The sequence below is a fragment of the Heloderma suspectum genome, chromosome 1 (assembly GCF_057233095.1).
Source record: "Heloderma suspectum isolate Gila_16-S chromosome 1, 16-S_ref, whole genome shotgun sequence".
Lineage (NCBI taxonomy): Eukaryota > Metazoa > Chordata > Lepidosauria > Squamata > Helodermatidae > Heloderma > Heloderma suspectum.
The window spans coordinates 399,624,018-399,645,270 of record NC_139458.1 but is presented as its reverse complement, the minus strand read 5'-3'; the positions used below and the strand labels follow the sequence as shown (position 1 = coordinate 399,645,270).

The 21,253-nt window shown below is 42.7% G+C and overlaps 1 protein-coding gene across 1 annotated transcript in view; it reads right to left on the bottom strand.

The window, feature by feature from the left end:
* The window catches only part of USH2A (usherin), an 809,138-nt gene that overhangs the window by 398,075 nt on the left and 389,810 nt on the right, over positions 1 to 21,253 (bottom strand). The window contains exons 35-36 of the mRNA XM_084828794.1: positions 21,006 to 21,153; positions 2,864 to 3,015 (exon numbers count right to left, since the gene is read on the bottom strand). Coding sequence (XP_084684920.1) covers positions 2,864 to 3,015; positions 21,006 to 21,153 — 300 coding nt within the window. The remainder of the gene's footprint in view (positions 1 to 2,863; positions 3,016 to 21,005; positions 21,154 to 21,253) is intronic.

The window sequence follows — 21,253 nt, the reverse complement described above, 5'->3', positions numbered from 1 at the left end:
CTGGAGTTACTGATGTGCAGTAATATAAACTAAACTCAAGTTCTCTTAGTTCTTTTCAATTATGCACCTGCTTCACATTATTTAAATTTTCTGTCTCACAGAAATGAAGGAAGAACTACGTGTGTTTCAGCCTTCTGAATTCTCAGTTCCTTACAAAGTCATAATATACTGTGTGTACTTTCAGAAGATTGAGATTAAATCCCCATGTACCACTCTAAATTTGATGTACTGTACTTATCTTTGTGCATTTTTCAGTAGGTTAAATTGCATACAGTTTGTTATGTAGACAAAACACTGTATGCAAAAAAATGAATGGACAAAAATGTTCCTCTTTCATTGAATACATTATACACAGATTTTTTAAAACACGAGTTAATACTAATTCAAAATATGAAATTACTTATCATTTAAATAGAATAGTAAAGTAAAAATTAAGAATACTGAATTGCACTAAATATTTTTGAAGTAAATTAGATTAGGAGAATATGCCACAGTTAAAGTAAATGATATACAACATATCCAAAATGAATGTATCAGTTATTATAAATTATACATGTATGGCATTATATTACAACATGACCTCTTTCCTCTCTCTTTCCTAGAGTACATACTTGTAATTTTTAAAGTAGGTATGTTTTCATGATTCCAAAATGATTCTCAACAGCTATTTCTTTCCATAAAGCAGCAAAGTAAAATAAGTTCTGGTTCTGAATTGATGCTCTTTTAAGTGTGCATTATGCTTTTTAATTATAAATTTTCAAGATTTCTCTTAAATTTGAAATGAAACTCAGCTTCTCTGAAAAATGTTAAACCAAAGCATTATGCAATAGCAGTTCTTAAGTAACTGATTAAAATCTTCACTGCTACCTTCAGGGAAAAAACTTAAAAAGTAGAGAAATCTGGTGCTTGCATTCCATAGCGTCTCTTCAATCGATTAGGGCACATTAAATAAAAGATCAGCAACAAAAATAGCTGGAAGGATAATATCAGTTTACCATTGGGAGATGTCCCTGTTTCTATTTAAAGTCCTCAATGAGCTAAAGAGGTGTGCTTTTTAAGTAAGTGTTGGATATAAATGGTAATTGGGGAGGAAAATCAAATGAAGATGTATGCTTTAACTTCCAGGCAGCATTTAGGTGAGTTGCTCTCTAAACAAAGACATTGCATTTCAATTCTTGTGATTGGAGATGGATCACTGGATCAGGAAAATAGTTTGCATTCTGAGCAGGAGATACAGATAAGTATTAGGTCGACTTGAAACCTCCTTTTGAATTGCACTGGAGGGCTGAGTTTCAGCTTTAATGAAATGCAGTTACTTGCTAGTTTCTTGCAGAAGAGGGTGGAATCTTTTGAAAGCATTGCAATATGGCAAGAGTACATATGTTGTGAGCATCAAATGCAGCACAACCACCCCACTTTCTAAATCTATGCATTGAAATTGGTGGGAAATGATGTCAATGTTAATGCCATCAGATCATCGCTGGGACCTCTTAAACAAAACAAAACAAAGTTTAAGTGCGCAGTTCAAGAAGCACTGCCGTTGCTGTGCAACCTTTGTGCATTTGAATAGGGCTTGAGTGGGAGGCTCACACAAGCCCCACAGAAATGAATCGAGATTGAACAGCAGCAGCCGCACAGGAGCTTGGTGGATTGTTCCCTAAATTTCCATGATTTTTTTTAATTGAGTAGAAAAATTGGCAAAAAGCCATTCATGCTTTTAAGAGTAAATATCCATCAACTCCGTCCAAGCTATAAAATGTTTAATGGTAATAAAGTCTACAATCCTGTTTTACAGATGGATGATGTTACTAGCATTTTAAAGCAATGAATCTTGGGAAGAAAATGGGAAATGTTATCAAAAATCAAAATAAAAAATAAATCTTGATGTCCTTTTCTTGAGGTAATCTTCACAAGAGTGAAGCCATTGTGACAAAGTGAGATGCCATTAAGCAAAACTTTGCCAGAAGTACTAGAGTATGTGTTTCAGTGGGGTTTTATCCCTGTAAAAAAGATGGGGGGGGATTACTTCCAAGGTTTTACTGAGAAGTGTAAGTTCAACCTCACCAAGATAAAACCTCACAAAGAATTAGGCTGTGTCATTTTTGACACAACACTGTATCATGCTGGAATTCTATTATTAGTAGGAGTAAATATCACAGGAGAACATACTATATTGTACCTTACACTCTAGAAAATACTGACACGATCCAATATTTTAAATAATTAAAAATGCAAACCAGGGGAGCAAAGACTGGTTATAGAATGACAGAACTGTCAATATCAGAAAAGAATGTAAATATCATTGAATTTTTGTTTTTTGTGCTAAGAGTAATGCATTTTTTAAAGTTCTCAGTATACCGTTTGCTGCATTTTCCCTTTTAAACCTAGATTCATAGCTTTTCAAAACAGCATATCAATTTGGATACTGGTATTAATGTTGTGATATGTAATACCATTTGTCTTCTATGAACCTTATACCCAAGCATAAGGTCAGGCAGCGGCTAGAATTTTTTACTTATTGCTGGAAAAGTAATTCTTTTAATCATCTTCTTAAAAATCGGATAAAACCACATATGTGCCTTTTAAACATGTTAACTTTCTTTACTTTCAATAATATGCATTTCACTCTCCATTTTTTTTCCCACTCCCTGACTCAGTCTTTACTGTACCTATACGATATTTTGGAACAGTGCCTAGTGGTGACCTATTCCAATCCTTCGCAGCTTTTAATGTCATTTTTTATAAAATGTCACATTTTGCCAGATGGGTTACTACTGACCAGTGTGAATCATCACCATTTACTCTGATATTCAGTGCCATCTGACATTTATTACATTCACAGAATGTAAATTGAGCTACTCACCAGCGGGCCTAAAGCACAGCCTTTTGCAGTACATGCCTGAACTCTGAAAGAATGCAGACTCCAAGGAGAAAGTCCAGAAGTATAATAACTCAGCTGCGATGAGTTCTGTACCAGAATGCCATTCATGTACAATCCATAACTAGTAATAAATCCTGTTTGAAAAATACCAAAAAACAAAGAGAAACTTAACAGACTTGATACAATAACTATCAGATCACAACATGTATGAGGGTGGGAGGCAAGGCAACTCTCTGGTTGTGGAAACTCCGGGCTGTGCAAAGTGACTTACAAAACAGAAGCAGCAATATACGTGGTGCTACCAAAACAAGCAAACAAACACAGTCTCTATACCCTTCATGTAAAATGTTGGTAATCCAAAAAGCAGCACTGTGTTCATCTTGTTAAAAGTACAATCACCCTGCTCCAAAGTACATAGACCTTAACAGACCTTTTTCTGAAGTATGTCAAAGCAGTCTTCGAGCTGAGAAAGTTAAGGTAACTCTGTTTCACAGCCCTACTGTGTACGCAAATGAATGTGTGAATTAAAATAAGGCCACACTGAAGATATACAGCGACCATTTTGAATCCTAACACCTCAGACCTAGAAAAACTAGTGACCCATATTTTAAACATAATGCTGTAGGACAACCCATCAATCCCTTGACCTTGGCCCTCCACGACAGTGATTGTTTGCTATTATTATTATTACTATTATTAATAATATTTAATGTATAAAATAAATTTGATTTTAGTATTAATTCAGACATTGCTTCAGATTTGTAGAATTGGAAGGGATGCTGTGGGTTACTGGTCCAATTCTTTTCCTCAAAGAAGTATTCCTAAGAGACGCTCACCTAGCCTTTCTTAAAAGACTCCCCAAGAAAGGAAAATCCAGAACCACTTCTGACTGCCTGTTTAATTATTTAGCTATTTTAAATTGAGCCTGGCAACCAGCATATAAAGAGGAACATGTGGCCCTTCTGATGTTGTTGGACTCTAATTCCCATCAGGCCTAGCCAGCATGGCCAATAGTGAGGGATGATGGAAGCTGCAGTCCAACAACATCTAGAGAATCACATGCTCCCCATCCCTGATGTAAAGGGTTAAGTGCTTTAACTGGAAGAACATTTTTACCGACGTTGGATCTAAGAGGTCCTTCTGACTCAGCCTTTTTCAGCACTGAATCTGTTGCAGGTGATCCTGAGATCCTCACTTGCAGAAACACCAACATTGTTCTTAACTGGCATTCTCCTTGCACTCAAAATTCAATATTATGAAGCTGGGAAAATGCAGTTCCGCTCCTTCACCAATAGAATGGTCATTACATCACAGTTAAACACAAGTATAACCATCATCCACCATACTAGTGTCATTTTGACTCCCCAAAGTCTGAAGACAAAACATTAACATTGTAACACTATCAGCTTCAGAATTAAGTGTATTCATACCCATTGATTTCAATGAATGTAGAGTTAAACTAGACGTTACATTAAGGTTAGCAACCATGTTTGGTTTGGTGTGTTTTTTTAAAATCTAGAAGCAATTTTCATTGGCACTACCGCACATAGGGAAGGGAGGTTTATGAGCACCTAGAGAGTGGCACATGATGGGGCAGTGGTGAACATGCCAGGCCTCAGCACCTGGGCTTGTATGGGCATGCCCAAAGCAGATACTACTCACTGCAGTATCCTTTCTTTCTTCTTAATTTTAAAACATGTTATACTCAGGGGACAGCCAGCCATACATATATATGGTTGCAGAAACTCAATTGATAGTTTACTTAAATATATATTATCCTTTTCTACAACAAGGTCGGCGCTTATTCCCAACTTTCTTCTCCTCTGCTATTTCTGGTATTAACTTTTAAAAGCACTTTTCTGTGTCTTTGATATGTACCACATCACTAATATCTTTCCCACTAAAGCCTTAGGGAAATTTTGTTGTTTGGCAATTGACATGTAGATCCTCTACTCTCTAGACACAAATAAACCAGATCTGCACTAATGTGCATGTATTGTTTCAGCATCCAGTGGCTGAATACATTGTGTAAAAGGACTGCTACTGTAATAAAATCAAAGGATTTGTTTTAACCACTGTCATGTAAAGTTAACTATATTGTACACTTATTATATTAATGGGTTTAAGTATTTAATTCCTTGAAAGGTTGTTGTTGGAATGCTTTCATTACCAAAGGCTCAGGCTGTATGTAATTACTTTCCTAAGTACTACACAGTACTACTACAGCTCCAAACAGCCAAAAATGATCCCAGATAAGTCTGTTTCTGTTCTGCAGATATGTTCTGTATTGGAAGGACAAGGCACTGCCTTTGGAACTGTTTAACTTTAGAATGAGCTGCATTGTTCCCTGTATTATGATGAAGCAATGCTGGAAACTGCTACATGCTCACAACAGTTTATTGTGTCCAAAACACTCCATCTTAGTTAACTTTGCAGCCTGCTATCTTCCACTCCCTTTCTGCTTGCTACTGGCCAGACCCCATCACTTTTAATTACAGGGCCACCATTAAGGGTATTAAGGTGGGTGAACTGCATTCCACCATTATAACCAGAAACTGGGGGCGAGGGGAGTAGGTGCTACAGGTTCTACTCAGAAAATAGCTCAATGAATTGATCTGACAATTAGCAGTGTAGATTTGAGGATGATCCATGCCAAATTTGAGGTAGAAAATTAAAGAAATGGCTTATTTATAGGAGTTTAAAATTTGACAGATGACTTACAGCAGTTTTGTGAAATTTTTTGCCACAGACTTTGCTGGAGTTAGATATGCTGGCTGATTTCTCTGTTTATACTGCATCTTTTGGAAGACAGTTTTTTGTATTAGATCAAGGGGAACACTTACTATGTGCTGCATGCATGGAGTAGTATAAGGTGTTTGTGATTTTTATTAAAAATGTGATGGGGTAGTTTATACTATGAGAGCTATACTCTCATAGCTCTCAGAGCTAAGATGTCCTACCACATGTGCCCAGGTAGAACCTGTGCTGCCTGCCAATGCTTTTGGAATGACGATCCCAGGCCTGGCTTTATTTAGGAGTTGAGTTGATCTCAGCCACTTTCAAGTGGGCCTCTGTGGTGCAGCTCACCTAGTACCTCCAGCAGGAGGAAGCGATGAAAGATACTGGCACTGTGGAGAGATAGGTTATACAAGATAACAAGTGTGAGAGGAGAAGGGGAGAAGAAATGACAGGTTATGAATAAGAACACTTTAGGAGGCATGATTTCAGATTTCACTGAATTTCACCAGCCCTTCCCTTCTTAGCTTTCTGGCAGGGAGTGTGTGTGTGTGTGTGTGTGTGTGATAAACAAGACAGAAGCCCTGACAGCTAGATAGTAGAACATCCATATTCAGGAGCAGTCTACATCTGAGTTAGGTTGCATAGTAGGCTTCATCTGAATACAGAGGTTTAAAAATAAAATACTTCTGAGTACTAAAATAAAAATAAACGTGCTGAAGCAATGGCATATACAATCAATCAGTAACTCACCTGAACATATATTTACCTCAAGGACACACACATACACACACACACACACACACACACATATATATATATATATATAGAGAGAGAGAGAGAGAGAGAGTTACTCTAGGAAAAATTACACTCAGAATATATATTACACATAAATACACATCTTAAGGGACTGGAAGAAAGCGCTCCAGATAGTATTGGTTGCCACTTGGGTACTTGTAATGTGGAATGCATAGATTCAGTTGCATCAATTCCATACGGCGACTCCAGTGAACAGACAAACCTGGGACTTTGCTTGGTCTACCACTCTGCTACTGGCAGCCATACCGTTCGAAGGTAGTGGTGGTGAAGCTGGAACTAACCACAGCATCAGATACGGCAGCAATTTCCCTGAATTTGGGAGCTTGATTGAATATGGAAAGCCCTTAACACAACATGTTAAACCAAAGGGTTTTTTTGTTAATTGAATATATTTCTGGCTGTTCCTTTTAGCTCATCCCTTAAAGAAGTCTTATCTTCACATCTTTGTTGTTGTTTATTCGGTCAGTCGCTTCCGACTCTTCGTGACTTCATGGGCCAGCCCACGCCAGAGCTTCCTGTCGGCCGTCGCCACCCCCAGCTCCCCCAAGGTCGAGTCCGTCACCTCCAGAATATCATCCATCCATCTTGCCCTTGGTCAGCCCCTCTTCATTTGGCCTTCCACTTTCCCTAGCATCAGCATCTTCTGCAGGGTATCCTGTCTTCTCATGATGTGGTCAAAGTACTTCAGTTTTGCCTTTAAGATCATTCCCTCAAGTGAGCAGTCTGGCTTTATTTCCTGGAGTATGGACTGGTTTGATCTTCTCGCAGTCCAAGGCACTCTCAGAATTTTCCTCCAGCACCACAGTTCAAAAGCATCTATCTTCCTTCGCTCAGCCTTCCTTATGGTCCAGCTCTCGCAGCCATAGGTTACTACGGGGAATACCATTGCTTTAACTATGCGGACCTTTGTTGTCAGTGTGATGTCTCTGCTCTTAACTATTTTTATCAAGATTTGTCATTGCTGTCCTCCCAAGAAGTAAACGTCTTCTGATTTCCTGGCTGCAGTCAGCGTCTGCAGTAATCTTTGCGCCTAGAAAGACAAAGTCTGTCACTGCCTCCACGTTTTCTCCCTCTATTTGCCAGTTATCAATCAAGCTGGTTGCCATAATCTTGGTTTTTTTGAGGTTTAACTGCAACCCAGCTTTTGCACTTTCTTCTTTCACCTTCTTCATGAGGTTCCTCAGCTCCTCCTCACTTTCAGCCATCAAAGTTGTATCATCTGCGCATATCTGAGATTGTTAATGTTTCTTCCAGTGATTTTAACTCCAGCCTTGGCTTCATCAAGCCCAGCACGTACTTCACATCTACCCCTTCCTTATAACCAAATAACAGCGAACAAGTGACAACCCTAATCAACCTTATACCATGGTAGGAAATGAGAAGGGGAGAATTTTAACGACATACATCCGCAAAAGGGGCAGGGGGAGAAACCAACTCCCCATAACACAAGCGAGTACCAAGCCAATTTACTGTCATTCTGTTTCTGTCAGGCTTTGTATAGCCTTAGATCATCTTAGGACTTGGTCACCCTATGTGTGACTTTTGTGCTCCAGCTCAACATCACATTGTTCATATTATAGTGATGCTGCTTTCTATGTAGGTTATAATGCTCTGGATTGGAGTTCCTTTGTTTCCCTTGTTCTGAGCTGAAGATGTCATCTGTTTCTCCTATATGATTGACTGTCCAATATTAATATGAGCTAGGACTGCGAAGCCTCTTCCTGAATAACTCCTGAATAACACTCTGTCTATGCTGAGCCTTCATAAATGCACCTTTGGCTGCAGTAGTTTTAGGGCACAATCCTATGGCCACTAGACAGTGACTAGATGGCCATAGGATTTTTTGGTTTTGGGGAACCAAGCTTGGAGCCAGGACTCTGAGCTTGGTTCCGAGAAACTTCTCTCCCTGCCCCTTACCCTGCCAACTCGGAGGCAACGTGCTTCATCCCCAGCTCCACTTTCATAACAGCAGTGTGGAGAGGGTGAAAAGGGGGCGTTCCTGAGGGTGGGGAGGGGAGGAAACCACATAAGCATCAGTACAATGCTTCCTATGCACCATCTGGCCTCCCCCACACACACTCCAATGTGCCCCAGATAGACAGCTGAAATTGGCTGTCTAGCCACAAATCCAGGGTGGCCAGACTGCAGAGGAAAGGATCCCCTCCATGCTTCACCCACACTTCATTAGATAGTCCACTGCCTCCAAGTTTGGAGGCAGCCGACTATCCCCATAGGATTGCGCCCTTAAGCTCTGTGACCCTTTCATATGATAACTTTTGTTCATATAGTCGTCCAGAAGTGTACTGCCCCATAGGGATGGCAGAGAATTCCGCCACAGACCCCCATGAGCTGTTAGGTTAACCTAAATGCAGCCATGTGAACTCCGGAGTCTGTGGCGGAACAGGGCACTCACCTCCACCTCCCTCCAGAATCCATCCAGGCCAGCTCCTCCATAGAACAATCCTGCAGAGCTGGCCACCGTGTCCACATCGCTGGCGATATGGCCGGCCGTCATTGCCGTGCTGTATTGCTGGGCTAACTCCAGACGCAAATGGCACCCACGACCACTACGCCATTTGCGGCTGTAAAGCTGTTAGAATAACCTAAATGCAGTAAATGGCTGCATTTAGGTTAACCTAACAGCTTTACAGCCGCAAATGACATAGTGGATGCCATTTGTGTCCAGAGTTAGCCCAGCGGTACGGCATGGCAATGGTGGCCAGCCGTATCACCAGCGATGCAGATCCGGCGGCCAACTTTGCAGGATTGCCGTGGAGCGGAGCTGGCCCGGATGGATTCCGGGGAGAGGGACAGATTGCCTCCCCGCGAGGGCGGATTCCCACCCAGACCAGCAGGTAGGGAATCCGCCCATCCCTACTGCCCCACTCTGTCAAATTCTTATAAGCATGGTTGTTTCATTTAAATCTTGCTTCCAAAAAGATCAGCAGCAGCCTTTCAATGCTCCAGTTTGACTTTCCCTTGTCCCAAATGGCAGTGTTTCCTCAGTAATCCTGCTACCTCACTTTCAGTAATCACATTTGTTTGTGTCTGGTTTAAAATCTGCTGCACGCCATTTGTCTCTAACAAAATATTCTAGACCTTCAATGGCAAGGATTGCTGTAAAGCAGCTTTCCCCAACGTGGTGCCCTCCATATGTTTTGGACTACAGCTCCCACCAGCCCAAGCCAGCATTGCCAATAGTCAGGAATGATAGAAACTGTAGTCTAAACCATCTGGAGGGCACCAGGTGGGGGAAGGGTGCTGTAAAACAATAATACAAAACTCCTCCACACTGGAAGCAGAGCTGCTTCAGGTAACAATGTGTGCACACTTTGTAGCTCTTCCCACTCTGATTTTGCTTGCAGATTCTGGAAAAGTGCCCCATCTTTTGGCATATGTTAGATTTTTCCGCCATAAGCCTGGCACTGATTTGATGCATGTATGCTGTTACACTGTCGGCAGACTTTAGCTTGCCGGTCCATATAAAATGAAACTTAGGCTTGGGGAAGGTTGTCACACAAGTTCCCCTCTGCACTCTGCTGTGGCTATGCAAAGCCGCAATCTTGTCCATAGACCTGGCAGAACTCTTGCCTTCCTGCAACTCTGCACTCTTTCGTTTGGTTTCTGCAGCTAGGCACACTTCAACTGCCTTTGCCAAAACGAGATCTTTAATTTCTAGCAATTTGCCTCTCATTTTGCAATCATGTGCCCCAAGGACAATTTGATCCCTTATTAATGAGTCAGCAAGCACTCCAAAGTTATGTGTCTGGCTCAGCCTCTGCAAATCAACAACAAAACTCTGAAAGGATTCTGCCTCATTTTGTTTTCTTGTATGGAAAACATCTCATTTCTCAGAAGTCTCATTTCTTTTCTTGGCGTAAAATGTTCCTCAGATTTGTTTACAACAATATCATATTTAGACTCCTCTCCACTCCCACTGCAGTTAGTGAAAAAGTGTTAAATAAATCAACAGCTTGGACCCTGCAAGATTCAACAGAAGGCCAACCTGCCTCATAACTGTTTTCTCCACAGCTCCACACTTCTAGGGGTGACACTAGGGCTGAACTACTGGGTGCAGGTTGCCACATATGTCTATTTTAACTTTAAGAAGAAAGTTTTAAATTCCTCCCTGCCAGCAAATTTCTCTCTCTCTCTCTCTCTCCCCATCCAGTGCTCATTCTCCCTCTCTTATCAGACAACAACACTTTTTCTTTCTGTCTCTTTCTTTTAGGAACATAAGAACATAAGAAGAGCCCTGCTGGATCAGACCAAGGGTCCATCTAGTCCATCATTCTATTCACACAGTGGCCAACCAGCTGCAAACCCACAAGCAGGACGTGGGTGCAACAGCATCCTCCCGCCCATGTTCCCAAGGAACTACTGTACATAAGCATACAGTCTCTGATACTGGAGGCAGTGTATAGCCATCAGGACTAGTAGCCATTGATAGCCTTTTTCTCCAGGAATGTGTCCAACCCCCTTTTAAAGCCATCCAAATTGGTGGCCATCACTACGTCCTGTAGTAGTCAATTCCATAGTTTGACTATGTGCTGTGTGAAGAGGTACTTCCTTTTATCTGTCCAGAATCTCCCACCAGTCAGCTTCATGGGATAACCCGGGGTTCTGGTATTATTTATGACAGAGGGATAAAAATGTCTCCCGCTCCACATTCTCCACACTATGCATAATTTTGTACACTTCTATCATGTCTCCCCTCACCCTCTTTTTTCCAAACTAAAAAATCCCAGCTGTTGTAACCTTCCCTCACAGTGGAGTTGCTCCAGCCCCTTGATCATTTTAGTTGCCCTCCTCTGCACTTTTTCCAGCTCTTTTAGAAGATGTCAGGTGCACATGCGCTGCAGAGAAAGTTACAGTTGTGTCTGGCATCTTCATTTCTCCGAAGAACCTCTAGGCATCCCCACGTGGGCCCAGAGGCACTCTGGGGAAATCAAGATACCGGGCACAACTGCAGCTTCACTCTACAACACACCTGAAGTCTTCTAAAAGTTGAAATAAAGAGAAAGAAAATGTGTCACTGCCTGTTAACCAGAGGGGGGTGGAGGAGTGAAAAATCAGAGAAAGAGAGAGGCGGGGGGGGGGAGGAGAGAGATCAAAAAGAAAGAGAAAGATGGAGTGCTGGGGGAAAGAAATGGGGGTGGTGGAATACCCAGGAGTATATGTGTGCATGGGGGGGGGCAGAGGGCATTTTGTCCAAGGCCCCCACAATCCTGGGAGTGGCACTGCTGGCTTCTATGGATCATCAAACTTGTGTTATGAAGCAATGCTGGAAACCGTTGTATGCCAACAACAAACACTTTATTACATTTTAATATAAGAACACTCCACCCTAGGGCAAAAATGAATATTACTTTAAATCTGTGTCTATCAGTTACATCTTTTTTATTAGTTTTACTCTATCATAGGTGGAGGGCCCCCAGTCTGGAATGGGACCCTAGTGTGGGATGGGTAGGTGGGCTTTTAAGATCTGGATTGGGGCCCTGTACCTATTCTTCCTGTACCTACTCTAGACTTAAAAGGAGGGGGGGGAAGTTAACCTTCCATCCTGTTCTCTCTCTCTCCCTTTCTGCTGGTGGTCACTCCCCTTCTAAGGTTGGTCCTTCCAGCTCACCTAAGGAGGCTTACCCAAACATGAACTATCTCTTCCTCCTTCCATTTGTTGTGGTAACGCATCCGTGACAACCTTCAGTGAAATAACCATATATTGTTCTCTTGTTCTTAATCACTCTGCACTAGGCTTTTTTATAGCCAATCCTATTGCAAAGGATCTTCAATCTGGAGTTGACAAAAGCAATGCTGAATTCCATCATGTGCCTCCTTGCCTAGGAGGAAGAAGATTTTTTTTGATTTCTAATTCAGGAAAGACTACTTATTCATATGGATCTTCATCCATGGGTCTCCAAAACACCTGCTTGTTATCTAATCTAGGGAAGATGAAGCTTGGACACAACATTTTTTTTAATTTAGTTGACTAGAAATTCTGTTCTGTATATAAAATAAAAATGTCTTGGTGAAATAAACCTGTTTATTCAAACTACTACGAAAAGTAGTAGGGGAGTCTTGAAACTGGAAGTTGGCAAAGTCATAACCTGGTAACTGAGGCGGCAGGTATCTACGACTAAATACGTATTCCCAGTTCTCCTAAAGAGTCCTACTGCTCCATTCAGTAGGTGGTGGCAGAATTACTGACCTTCTTAAGTGATAACGCTCAAGTAATTAACAGCACAATCCAATACCTAAGTCAAAAAAGGAACAGCTGCACCAACTGAATTCCCAACGTGTTTCAATCAAGGGGAAAACCCTTAGACATTTTTTCTGGAGGATTCCCTCTCCCTCACCTCTTCCAAAGAACTACAGTTACAGTTTCTCCCACATTACAGTTAACATTAGAAAGAGAATCCATACCACTGCCGTTCTCACTGAAATTACATGGTAGTTAGCAAATAATTGGTCTCCTGACCCATGAACCCTCTGCTGCCTTTACCCTGCTATCTAAAGCCACCCAATGTTCTGCACATCCAAGGGGAACATTATTAGCGCTGTGTGGAAGTTGTAAAATGCACAGCAGGACTGTGTATAATGGAACTGTGAATGTAATTAATGGGCTGTAGAACTTATCATAGGTTTTGTTTGCTGGACCTAGAAATAAGCTGCCTTTTGCAGGTTTATTTAAGTTTAGATTTCAGTTATAAGCTTGTTTTTGCCTTCTCAAGCCAGGACACTCTTCCCTCTACAAATGTACTGATTCTTATGCCTACTTTTGGGTGGCAAATTTTCAGCTGCAAAGCCCAATAAGCAATGCATTTCCGACGTCTGGAGCAACTGTGGCTTGGTAGGTGCTTCATTTTATCCTGGTATGCTATTCAGCATTTTGCTAGAATAGCCACCCAGTAGAAGGATCACTGAAATAACGATGGTATAGATATGTTGGACAACCTCCCCCACCCCCCACACACATATTTGCTCATTAGAAAGAAACATGAAAACATATTTCCATATTTCTATTACACCACTGCAGTTACCACCATTCATATGGGTGGCCTGGCAGTAGAAGACACTGAATGTGGCAGTCATGCAAAAGAGGCTGAAAAAGAAGCATATACCACACTGGGATGGAAGATGGTGGTATGTACATGTCATGTTGCGAATTTACATATATATCAGTCCACTAAGTATCACCAAAACTGGCCCTCAAATAATAACAAATAATCACTATCAATGCATCTAGCAAGAAATGCATAACTGATTCATAGGTTTCAGAATTATTGTAGGCAACATATACATTGGCCAGGATATTCACATACAAAACTCTTCCAGCTGCACATGGGGAGACAGCCAGTTCCTTTCTGGCCGTAGCCTATCACACTAAATCAAATGCCACTCCAAAAGGCCCCCCAACCTTTGAATGGATTCTATGGGGTGCAAGGGTCTGCAGTAGGGAGTTGGAACTGTGAAAATCCCCTGGGCATTCATAATTTTTGGATGCTGGCCATGAAACATGCATTTGTATCTAGATGAGCTGGATGTGATCTACTGGATGGAAAGACTCTCCAGGTAAAAATGTACATTTGACCATTCATAAGTTCAACTACATCAGGGATAGGGATGTTGTGGGAGTCCAAGGGGGGGGTGGAGTCTAGCAGACCCCCCCGTTTGGCCCCCCTGCCTCTGCTCGCCGAGCCACTGCCACTTACCAGACCTGTTCACCGGGCGCTTGTGTGGTCCACGAGCACCTGGAAGCCACCCATCCCCTTAGTGAGCCACCATTTTGCATAAAAATGGCAGCTTGGGTTTCTCTGTAAAAATAATGTTGCATAAATGGTGGCTGTAAAGTAGGGATGTAGGAAAGTCACCTTTGCGGAGCTTGGATTCGCAGTGGAGGGGAGGTGCTCCGTCCCTCCCCCCGGAATCCTCCCTGGGCCGGCCAGGGCCATCCACAGCCGGAGTTCCAGCCATGGACGGGATGCTGCGGATGCAAATGGCAGCCGCCATAGCGGCCGCCATTTGCATCCTACGAGGCTGCCATGATAGGCTACGTAAGTATTTACGTAGCCTATCACGGCAAGCCCCCCCCCAAAAAAAACAGAGTACGCAAATGGTGGCGGCTATGGCGGCCGCCATTTGTGTTCCCCTTGTTTTTTGCCGTAATAGCCTACATAAATATTTACATAGGCTAAAACAGCTAAAAATAGGGAATGCAAATGGCGGCCGTGGAAGCCACCGCCATTTGCATACGCTGTTGGGGGGGGGGTTGGCTTGCCGTGATAGGCTACGTAAATACTTACATAGCCTATCACAGCCTCCGCAGGGATGCAAAAGGCGTCCCTGCGTTAGCTGTGATAGGCTACGTCAGTATTTACATAGCCTATCACGGCTATGATGAAGAAGCGAATGGCGGCCGCAGGGCGGCTGCCATTCGCAAGTCAGCACAGACGGCAGCAGGTAAGTGCTCCATTTCGTGCACCTTTCTTGGTTTGGGGGGGGCGGGGGCTTCATTCCACCACGGATTTCGGGGGGCCGAATGCACTGGCATTCGGCCTCACAAGATCCGTGGCGGAATTCTCTGACATCCCTATTGTAAAGGGGCCATTTATGTAACGTTACACAGATTGGCAGCTCACGAAGGGGATGGGCAGCCTCTCAGTTCTCGCCAGGCGCTCGCCGAGCCATCCAGGGGCTCGTGAAGTGTGGCGAGCAGGCGCAGGTGGTGGTGGCAGCTCGGTCAGCACCCAGCAACCACGGACAGAGATGAGCCCGTCCATCCCTAATCAGGAGTGGGGAACCTCAGACCTGGAGGCCAAATCTGGCTCTCCTGGGGTCCCAATCTGGCCCTCCAGGGTTTCCCTGATGGCCACGGCCTCTTCCCCTGGCCCCACCTCCTTTTCCCCAACCACCAATTGTCTGATGGTTTCCCAGCTTTTGTTCAGTTTCACCCATATTCTAAAAGGTTGACATGGCTCTCCTAAGGCTCAGTTCCTGGGAGTAAGAGCTTTAAGCAATAATATGCTTGTATTTGTTTTGTATTTTTGGCCCCAGCCCTTTGGCCTTTGGCCCCACCCACCACAGAAATGCAGCCCAAAGAGCTTCTCCAAAATTGAATGCAGCCCTCGGGCTGAAAGAGGTTCCCCACCCCTGAGCTGCATAATTTCATTTTTATTTCATTCATTTGTTACATTTCTATACTGCTCAATAGCCAAAGCTCTTTCGGTAGTTCCCAAAGATCAAAACCATAAAAATGTAATATAATAACATAATATAAAACTATTAACATACACAAATGTGCAAGCAATTTGAAACAATCAACAATAAAAAAAATCCCAGGACCTGTTAAAAAGCCATCATACGCTGTCAAACGCCTAGGAGTGGAGAAAAGTCTTGATCTTGTAGTGAGAAGATGTCAATGTTGGCACCAGGTAGATCACACTGGCAAGATCATTCCACAATTGATGGGACCACCACCAAGATGACCCTCTCCCTTGTTGCCAACTGTTGGAGAAGGCAGTTGGAGAGGGACTCAAATGTTGGTTGTACTGTACGGGTAGGTTCATACTGGGGGAGGTGCTCTGTCAGGTAATACCTCTGTGTAAGAGTAGCTACACAGCCTACTGAAGCCATCAGCTTCTATGTGTAAATTGATATTGGAAGGTAGTGGAATCGCCATTCCAAACCACCATAGAATCCCAATAATCTTCACTGGTTTTCAATATAATGCCCAAGATCTACCCTAATGGACAATTTATTACATCCATCAATAATAAAGAGACATACATCACACATAATAACAGCCACTGAACAGTAACTGTGCCTAGTTTCCAAGGATCAGATCAGCTTCATTGTAAAATGTACAGTTGTGTCTTCCTATTATCACTACTGTTCAGTATAAATATTGAACATAATTACATTAATCTTAATGAAATATGGAAAAATGGGACCTGACTGACATCAATTTGAAAATTTGGAATATTCAGCATCAAAGTAGGACTGATCTTCTTTTCAGTTTTGTACTGGGTCATTAAAAAAAAGAAGACAACGGTTTTGTGATTGCAATATGAACGTAAAACCCATATTGACTAAAATTCTCCCTCTCTTCCATTTTCTATCCTGCAGTAAAATTATTCACAAGTGACACATTCCAGACCAAGAAGCATTTGCCAGGTGCTTCCAGACAAGGCTTTGTTGGGGCCATTGCTCTCCCTTTTTGGTAGAGTTTACAGAGAGTCCAGACAACAATGTCTTCTACTCATGACCCTCCCATGTTTTCTTATTGCGTCTTCCATCTTTTTCCTTAATCCAGAAATTCTGCTAAGAAGAAAGAGATGGAACAACTGCACAATGCCTTCTGGTTGCTTGCACTAGGAACCCTCTATCTGGAAGCACCTGTAGTTAGGAATGTCGGAGAAATCCACAATGGAACCAAATGAATTTGGATTTCTATGAATCTGACCCACAGATTCTGCAGTGGACAGGCTTTTCCTGAGTCACACAGATTCTGTGGACACATGGGCTGGGTTTTTGTTGTTTTTTCCTTTCCAGAATGTTATGCAAATTTGGTTGTAGAAAAATACATAAAATTTTTAAAAAACTATCCAAAATGTGCATTTCCCCCATAGATTAAAGTATAAAAATCCATAATTTGGGGGGATCTGAACATTGGGGGGGATTTGTACATTTTCACAAGTGTGACTTTGCACAACTTTGGGAAATTGGAAAAAAATCCGATTCTGTCACTGAGCAAACGATGCAACGAAAAGCACCTGACAATCTGTGAAACGCAGACAGAATGGATTTAACAGAAATCTGTACATCCCTACCTCTGGTATCTTATATTAAAGCAACACTAAATGTGTTGATGGCTATTAGAACAATCCCAACTGGGGTGGGCAGTGAAGTGGCAGATGATCAGCCACTTCTAAAGCCCTGCCGGCTCAGGCCAGCCAGGGCAGAAGATGGAGGATGATTATTCTTTTCTCCTGTTCCCACCCCTGCCATCCCAGCAATTCTTTATTCTTTTAAAATTCCCCCCACTGATTTCTAAGTGCAGGGAATTAACTATGACACCTCCAGGCTGGGGTAACTGAGAGGGAAATGAACATCATTTCAATCATCAGGGAAATGAAGGGGCTTTGGATCCAATGGATCCAAGGCCGCCTCCAGCCTGTCCCCAGAATGCCTTTTTTTCAGAGCCTGCCACTGGCAGAAATGCCAGCAGCAGTAGTTCTGTGCCTACAGAGCTTTCCATGGACATAACTGGATCGGCAGGGTTTGCTCTCCCACCAGTGGAGCTCTTCCCTGCTGGCATGAATGCACCTCCACTTCACGTTATGCCCCTCCCGTTAGACCTGGGAGGTAGGATTAGGTGGACAATCTTTTTTCTGTTGAGGGCCATATTTCTTTGTGGGTAATCTGTTGGGCACACATGTTGGCACTGAGTGGGGTTTAAGCCAACAGTGGGTAGGGCCAGAGCCAACAGTGGGTGGGTGGTCACCCTTTTTCTCTTTCCATCACCTCCTTCTCTCTCTCTCTCTCCTTCCTCCTTCCTGCCCAGCAGGCTACCAGGAAAGGGATCGATCACTCTTGCCAGCAGTCTGAATGTCTCCACTGAAAAATTGACATAACAAAATAACCAACAGCTGTAACACATACTATGTCCATATTCAGTGGAGTGCATATCTGACAAATAAACCTATCTGACAAAGAATGCTCCTTCCTTGTTCTCCTCGACCTCTCAGCGGCTTTTGATACCGTTGACCACGGTATCCTCCTGGACCGCCTGGAGGGGTTGGGCATCGGAGACACCTTATTGCGGTGGTTCTGGTCCTTCCTCTCCGGCAGGTACCAGAGGGTAGCCCTGGGAGAGGAGGTTTCGGACCTGTGGCCACTTACTTGTGGGGTGCCACAGGGTTCCATCCTCTCCCCGATGCTATTTAACATCTATGTGAAGCCGCTGGGGGCTATCATCAGGAGGTTTGGGGTGCAGTGTCATCAATATGCGGATGACACGCAGCTCTACTTCTCATTCAAATATTCACCAAGGTTGGCCGTAGAATCCCTGTCCAAATGTCTGGAGATGGTGAGTGGCTGGATGGGGAGGAATAAGCTGAAGCTCAACCCTGACAAGACCGAGGTATTTTTGGTGGGAGACAAGAGGAGGCTGGGGGATGGTGACCTGGTGTTGAATGGGGTACGGCTACCCTTGAAAGACCAGGTCCGCAGCCTGGGGGTCATTTTGGACTCCCAGCTGTCCATGGAGGCTCAGGTGTCAGCTGTGAGCCGGACAGTGCTGTATCAACTCCATCTGATACGGCGGCTGCGCCCCTTCCTTCCCGACCATCTGCTCCCATTGGTAGTACATGCCCTGGTCTCCTCTCGTTTAGACTACTGTAATGCGCTCTACGTGGGGTTACCCTTGAAGATGGTTCGGAAGCTGCAGCTGGTACAGAACGCGGCGGCTCGCCTAATTAAAGGCAGCCGCCGGCGAGATCACATCACTCCAGTGCTGAAGGAGTTGCACTGGTTATCAGTTGTTTTCCAGGCCAAATTCAAGGTGTTGGTTTTGACCTTTAAAACCGTATATGGTTCCGGCCCAGCCTATCTTAAGGAGCGCCTCCAGCAACACCAGACAGGCCGCTTAACAAGATCAGCCTCAGATGGCCTTCTCTCTGTCCCATCAGCCAGGACAGCTAGACTGGTGGGTACGAGGGAGAGGGCCTTCTCTGTGGTGGCCCCCACTCTGTGGAACTCCCTCCCTAGGGAACTCCGTCATGCCCCCTCTTTAATGAGCTTCCGTCGTGCATTAAAAACGTGGTTGTTCAGGCAGGCATTTGGGGTGGGTTAGGGTATTTAAAAAAAAAAATTATGGTAAAATTTTATTGTTTTAAATTGTTTTATGGTGGGTTGTACATCGCCCAGAGTGGCTGGGTGACCAGTCAGATGGGCGATTAATAAATTTAATAAATAAATAAATACCTAATTGCTTACAAATTATTCTGAAATGATCAACAGTCCTATATGTAGTTTGGAAAGCAGAAGGCACACTTGCTGCAAACGTAAATTAACTCACAGATTATAATAGCTATTTATAGCTTTTAGACTATCAAAGACATTGTTAAAAGTATGTTACATTTAACTTAGGGATGTATGAGAAATGTGTTTCCATTCAATTTTTTATCAGGATTTCCCCAGTTTGCACCTTCTGGATTGAAAACAGACTTGGATGCAAAATCTGCGGTGAAGTCTGTACATTTGAAAAATGAGCATGAAAAAATGCATACTTCTGAAAAAAGCACACAAATATGCTTTAATCAATGGTGAGAAGAATGTGTACATTTTAAAGTTGCCCACAATTGATGTGTACATTTGGAGAAATAACACACAAAAATACACATGGATTTTCATGCAAAAAAACCCAAACAAAATCCAATCTGATATGGATTGGAGTCGGAATGAGCTTCAAGATGGAATTCTGAGAACTTTGGTGAGCTCAGGTTTTTCTATTTTCTATTGTTTTATTGTGTGCCGTTTGGTTCTAATTTTTGTGAACCGCCCAGAGAGCTTCAGCTATTGGGCAGTATATTGATACATAATAATGAAATATTTCATTATTTAAATGAAATAAATAAATAAAAATAATTTCTTAGAACCATTTTCTGTTATTAGCCTTAAGGATGCAGATGGATTGCTGTGAAACTAGATATTTATATGGTATATTTAAAAAGTTTTATTTTTAAAGTAGGAGCAAGAATGTGTAACACAGAAGTCAGACTTTTCAGCTGACCAGTTTTTCTCACCTTGAAGTACTGGGACATTATTAAGCTGTAATCCTATACACTTACCTGTTGTAAGCCCCACTGAATTCAATAGGGCTTACTTTTGAGTTGACGTGTATAGAATTGCTCTGTTAATTACATTTCTATCCACTTTTCCTTCAAGGAAGTCTGAGTGGTGTTTGTGATGTGCATGTGAGATAGATAAACGTATGCGAGGGTAATTATGGCTCAGCAGGGACTTGAATCCAGGTATCCCAGGTCTGTCCAACACTCTGCCTGCAAGGGTGGCTCTCTGACACTATACTGATATGACAAGCTGTACAGGGGCAGGATTAGTAACAGAAAAGTGGCCAACCTACATGCAGATAAACTTTGTCAAGGGTTATAAGCCCTTGCATACTGTTTTGGTATTGGGAAGCCTCTAAAATACAAATACAAGATAATAAATGTATCTGAAAGTCAGAAATAAAAATAAAGTGCCATAAAAATCCACACTTTCTTAAGAGATGTCAAAGACTATCCTTCAGCTCAGTTGTTTCAGAAAGCATTAAGCAAAAGAATGCAGTACACAAGAACCATCAAAAGGGAGCACTTTTGAGCCACTAAAACAGCAAAGCCGGGCCGAAAACTTCAATCTCCTAGCTATAGACAATGATACTATCTCAGGTATTTTATGCGCTAAAATGATCATTAAAAATTAAGCACCACATATAAGCTGCCATTTAGAATATTAATTTACCTTAACTAATCATCTTTTTAACTTGAGGCTAAAAGAGTTCACTTACCATTTGGGTGCTCAGGCTTAGTCCATGAGATGTTAAAGGAGTCAGAGGAATATGACTGGGTTTCGGGAGCAGGGACACCTTCTGGTGTACTCTCAGTTGTTACTGCTGAAGTCATTTCACTCATTGTACATCCACCTTCGGTGCAGGCCTTCAAAAGAAAGACGAAAGATGAAGAAAAACCCAGTATAACAGGCCATATAAGTATGTCCCCAACATATGCCAGTCAGAAGAGCCAGAACTCAGGAAGT